Source organism: Hippocampus zosterae, chromosome 7 (genome assembly GCF_025434085.1).
Source record: "Hippocampus zosterae strain Florida chromosome 7, ASM2543408v3, whole genome shotgun sequence".
NCBI classification, from domain to species: domain Eukaryota; kingdom Metazoa; phylum Chordata; class Actinopteri; order Syngnathiformes; family Syngnathidae; genus Hippocampus; species Hippocampus zosterae.
The window spans coordinates 26,530,837-26,535,525 of NC_067457.1; the positions used below are offsets into that span (position 1 = coordinate 26,530,837).

Genomic DNA, 4,689 nt, shown 5'->3' on the forward strand with positions numbered 1-4,689 from the left:
TGGGGCAGTGAGTCCGCACGCTCGACCTGACTTCCCGATTTGACAAAATAACTTCCAAATCAATATTTTATTGATTTGTTGACATATATATTTTTTGGTCTCCCCAGCCTTGATCAAGTTACATCAGACCGGTCTTTGTATTCCGCTCGGACCAAGACTCCCGGAAGCGAACTGTTGAGGAGATCAAGAGGAGAGCGCGCTCTGGAGGGGAGTGGCCTCAGGTAACGCATTCCACTCCCACCTTGGACTAATTTTTGATGTGAAAACGACGCATTTTGTGTTTTTTTTTTTTGTGGAAATCTAGATGATGATATTTCCAGAGGGGACGTGCACCAACAGGTCGAGCATCATCTTGTTCAAGGCGGGTATGATAACCTTTTTTTACTCTACAGGTCTATAAGCCGCATATTTGTTTAGGTCTCACCCCCCCCAATTCATTCAATACAAATTTCGGATGTTGATCTTTTAATTCTTTGTAAGCTTCGACTTCGGATCCAAAATCATTTTTACTCGCCGCCATGTGTGTCACATTAGGAGTCGCTTCGAGCAAAACAGCGCGGCGCGCCGTTTAGCACGAGCAGATTGTAATCCCTTCGCTTCCTGTGTCCAACCGTGTTTTTGCTGTCGGCTACTGTCCCCCCCCACCCCCCCTTAATCCTCATTTATTCCACTCTGTAATTCCATTGGTCGATTCTATTGTGTAGACGGTTTGCCGGCTGTGTTTTTTTTTTGTCTGCAGCGCTCGTCGAACGGTGGCTGATTTGTTGCCTCCTCTGTGCTTCGCCAGGGGCCTTCATCCCAGGACTCCCAGTGCAACCGGTGAGTCTTGCGTTACCAAAACAAACTGGTAAACATCTTTAACAGGAACTTTTGGATCAGGTGAACACGCTTCGTGCACACGTATACGTTTGTACGTGGTGCAATGGTTTTCCCGTTCTTTTGTTGTAATGACTTCAATGTACTGGTCGGATGATATTACATCCGGCCCTTTCGTCATGTAGCCATCTCTATGACGAATACACAACACACACACACACACACACAGGTGTCACGTCTCTAAATTCCCCTCTCCTCATAAAATAGAAATGACTCACTAGCCAGCAGATTCCCTCGAAATTTCGACTTTTTCTTGTTCTCAATGACTATTGTTAGATGCCAAACACACATTTTTATATTTAGTACTGTGGCTTGTTGAGTTTTATTTTTGCTCATCGTTCGGGGCAATTGTTTGCTTTTGATTTGTGAAGCAAAAACACTGGTGGCAGTCAACTTAACTCAACTCACTTCACATGAAAGCAGCGCTTTGACAAAAATGAACAATCCTTCGAAAGGAAGCACCGAGCGCCGTAAACGCCACCCTCCCTCGGTTAAAGTGTACTGTCAAACCTAACGCAAAACAAAGAGAATTAAGTGTTGTGCACTTAAAACCAAATCCGCTAACTTTGCCTCGACCAACCTCGGACATAATGCTAACACGCTAACACATGCTCACGGGAAAGGCCATAGACGGGCATGTTTGTGCCAACGGATATTTTACGACGCACAAACTGTTTCATCCTTTACACTGTAACTCTCACTGTATCCATCCATCCATCCATCCATCCATCATCTACCGCTTATCCGGGGCCGGGTCGCGGGGGCAACAGCTTTAGCAGGGAAGCCCAGACTTCCCTCTCCCTAGCTACCTCTTCCAGTCATTTTTAATAAACCACCGCTGTGACGTGTATTCCTGACGTTGGTGCGGTCACCTTATTGCGGAGAAAGCAAAAGCAAAAGCAAAAGCAAAAGCAGCACAGTTTTCTACTCTTGCCTTCATTTAAAAAAAAAAAAAGGTGTCAATGTTTGTCATTTTCTTTCCCCACTTCCCTTCCGCAGGATACAATTTCGTGGACGTGGCAAGGGGCCCGGAGCGTGAGTGGAAACACACCAACACAAACAACCACAAACCGCAGTGCACACATCTTCGACTTCTTTAGTCAAGAGCCGAGCCCAAAAGGAACGCGACACCGTGTCACTAACCGACCAGCCTGTTCATCTACTCGCGTGTAGTTTTTTGTTTTTCTTCTCATGCTGTTTACCGTCTCCCAGCTTCAAGATCCTGTGGCTCACTCTGTGTCAGCCTCACAATGCCATGGAGATCGAGGTGAGGAGTTTTTGATTGCAACGCAGCGGACGGTGACGTGTTGACTCGGCTGACGTTCTCTTTCCTCAGTACCTGCCAGTTTATACGCCGTCTGACGAGGAGAAAGAAAACCCAACCCTGTTCGCCAGCAATGTTCGGAAACTCATGGCCAAGTGAGCGCACATCTACGGGCGCCGCCACGCGCTTAAAATTTTTTTTTTTTATGACTTACCTTCCACCGCCTTTGCCCGACAGAGCACTGGGGGTGCCGCTCGCCGATCTTTCCTTTGAGGACCGAGACATCACGTTTTCCGAGGGGCCCCTGCGCATCCGCGACCCCAGCGGCCTGCTCGAGTTCAATCGGCTGGTGCGCCGCTTGGGGTGAGTGGAGGGCACTTTGTTTGGGTGCGCAATCGATGGGAGTCGGGATGACGCTGACATCTGGTGCTACAAGAGAAACACGGCAAATCACCAGCTAACCGACCACTGGTATCCATTGTCGCTGGTAACCGGGGCATTTGCCTTGCTCTCCTTGCACCACCAGGGTGAAGATCACAAACGGCCTGCTAAAGGAGCAGGCCAGCAGAGCCAGGAAGCTGCTCAGACATCAGCTGAATTTAGAAGACCTGGCATGCTTCCTCCACCTGCCCGTTACGAATACACTACGAGAAGTTACCAGCCTCTTTATCCAGGTAGAGGATCACTTCATCGTAAAGTATTCATTGGCACGCATGAGGCTCAAAATGTAACTGGTGTATCTTTAAAAAAAAATTAAAAAACGGGCTCAACTGCATATTATCCAATCATGTACTTTGAATACAAGACTGTATCAAATAGTGTGCCCTTTACAAAGGGAATGCGACTTAGTTTTTATTGTGGTTTTATTTGCCGGTTTTGCTCCCTCTAGTGGAGAGTCTGTAGATGACAAGAATTCCACAAGTTGAGTGATGGAATACTTTAGCCAAAAAACATCACTGGTCAAGAAATGCAACATTTTACAACCCCCCCAATAAGCGAGTGCTCAATCCTGTGTATTTTGTCCAGGATGAAGAGGGACACATAGACATCAGACACTTTGTTATTGCCATGTCCACTATTTACCGACCATCCAGGTCAATGGAGACCCTCAAACTGGCCTTCGAGGTAAAACCCCCGTTGACCATATCCGCATTTCTGATGTACTACTAGCCCGGTTTCATGCGCAGATGTACGAGAACGAGGACAGCGGCGAGGTCCATGAAGACGAGCTGGCCTCCACTCTGGAAATCATGTTAGGAGTGAAAGAAGTGGAATTATCCGTGTTTTTTATGGAGCTCGACGGAGCAGACAGTGGGAAAATCACCTACGGTAAGAACACTTTTGATTGATTATCGTTATGGTACAAATGCTCTTTGCCTTTTTTAAAAATTTTATTTTTTCGTCCAGACAAACTTTATCGTTTCATCGAGCAGCATCCGCGCTTCGTCCACGACTACCTGGACTTCCAAGACCACCCACGCAGATCCTGCATCCGCCGATCCGACGCCTGCAATGGTCAGAGCCACGACAAAGACAACTGAAAACAACAATTCAAGACAAATATTTCTCTTCTCGTCCTCGCTCTGGGATGCGGCGCCTCTGCCGCATTAAGTTACCCTCGCAGCAAGCGAGGGTGGGATGAATAAACACTGAGCGGGATTACAAACAAGTTGGCCCGGAAGGCTTTGCGGAAGTATCGGAAGCACCTTGCGTCATTTTTTGCGTTTTATATCATGACAAGGCACAATGTTCAACAAGAGTCTCACTGTCTGACAGAAAAATTCAATATATTTGTTTTTACTAAAAAGAACAAAATGCTTCTGAATGTGTGTCGCTGCTGGGGGGTGGGGTCACCATTTACATCCGCTCAATAGTGGGCACGCACACGCTGAATTGTTTTGGTTTGATTTGAGTCCACACGGGGGCGCTGGCTCACCAAATCCTCTTCACACGAGACGCGCACGACTGGCCACCTGATGGACAGGAAAAGCATGACCTCATCCCCTTCCTTTCATTCCTCCAGGTAAAAATAGACAGATTAAGCCTCGGCTTTGATGAGAGAAGCCTACAGAGGAGGTGTGGAAGCAAGTGAGAGCGCGAGAGGGGGATAGAAACGGGGGAGGGGGGGCAGTCGAGGGGGTGGGGGGAGACTAAATGGATCGTTCTGCTCCAAATCCAATTCCTAATAGCTGCAGGGAGGGCGGGTGGGAGGCAGGAGGGGGATGAAAACAGTCAAAGGCAAATGCGAGTGGGAGCGGGGGGTGTGGGGTGAGGGATGGGGGGGGGTGGGGGTGCAGATATCACTTCGAACAATTAAGACCTGCCTTGAGGGTCCAAAGAAGACGCTTTGATGAGAACGTATAAATTGCTCGGCGAGCAGCGCCTCTCCGGAGTCTCCCTCAGATACTCCCGCCTCAAAGGAATCCAATAAAAGATGGCGGCCGCCTGCAGCCCAACACACTGCAAGGCGGGATTGTGTTGACAATATTTGGGGAGCCATTTTGACAAACGCCGCCTTGGCCGAATTGGTTAACAGGAATCGGATTGCA

General features: G+C 48.2%; 1 protein-coding gene and 1 long non-coding RNA gene across 2 annotated transcripts; both read left to right on the top strand.

Annotated features, from left to right (window-relative positions):
* Positions 1 to 118: 118 nt before the first annotated feature.
* Positions 119 to 874, top strand: LOC127603180 (uncharacterized). The gene is made up of 3 exons (XR_007963007.1): positions 119 to 221; positions 305 to 365; positions 788 to 874. It is a non-coding gene; the product is annotated as an uncharacterized LOC127603180 (long non-coding RNA).
* A 438-nt stretch (positions 875 to 1,312) lies between these two features.
* On the top strand, positions 1,313 to 3,836 carry LOC127605089 (lysophosphatidylcholine acyltransferase 1-like). Its single transcript, XM_052072676.1, has 9 exons — positions 1,313 to 1,346; positions 1,876 to 1,911; positions 1,953 to 2,143; positions 2,213 to 2,295; positions 2,378 to 2,503; positions 2,667 to 2,814; positions 3,167 to 3,265; positions 3,328 to 3,469; positions 3,548 to 3,836. The coding sequence occupies exons 1-9, from the start codon at positions 1,313 to 1,315 to the stop codon at positions 3,679 to 3,681; spliced, it is 993 nt and encodes a 330-aa protein (XP_051928636.1). The 3' UTR covers positions 3,682 to 3,836.
* Positions 3,837 to 4,689: the final 853 nt, after the last annotated feature.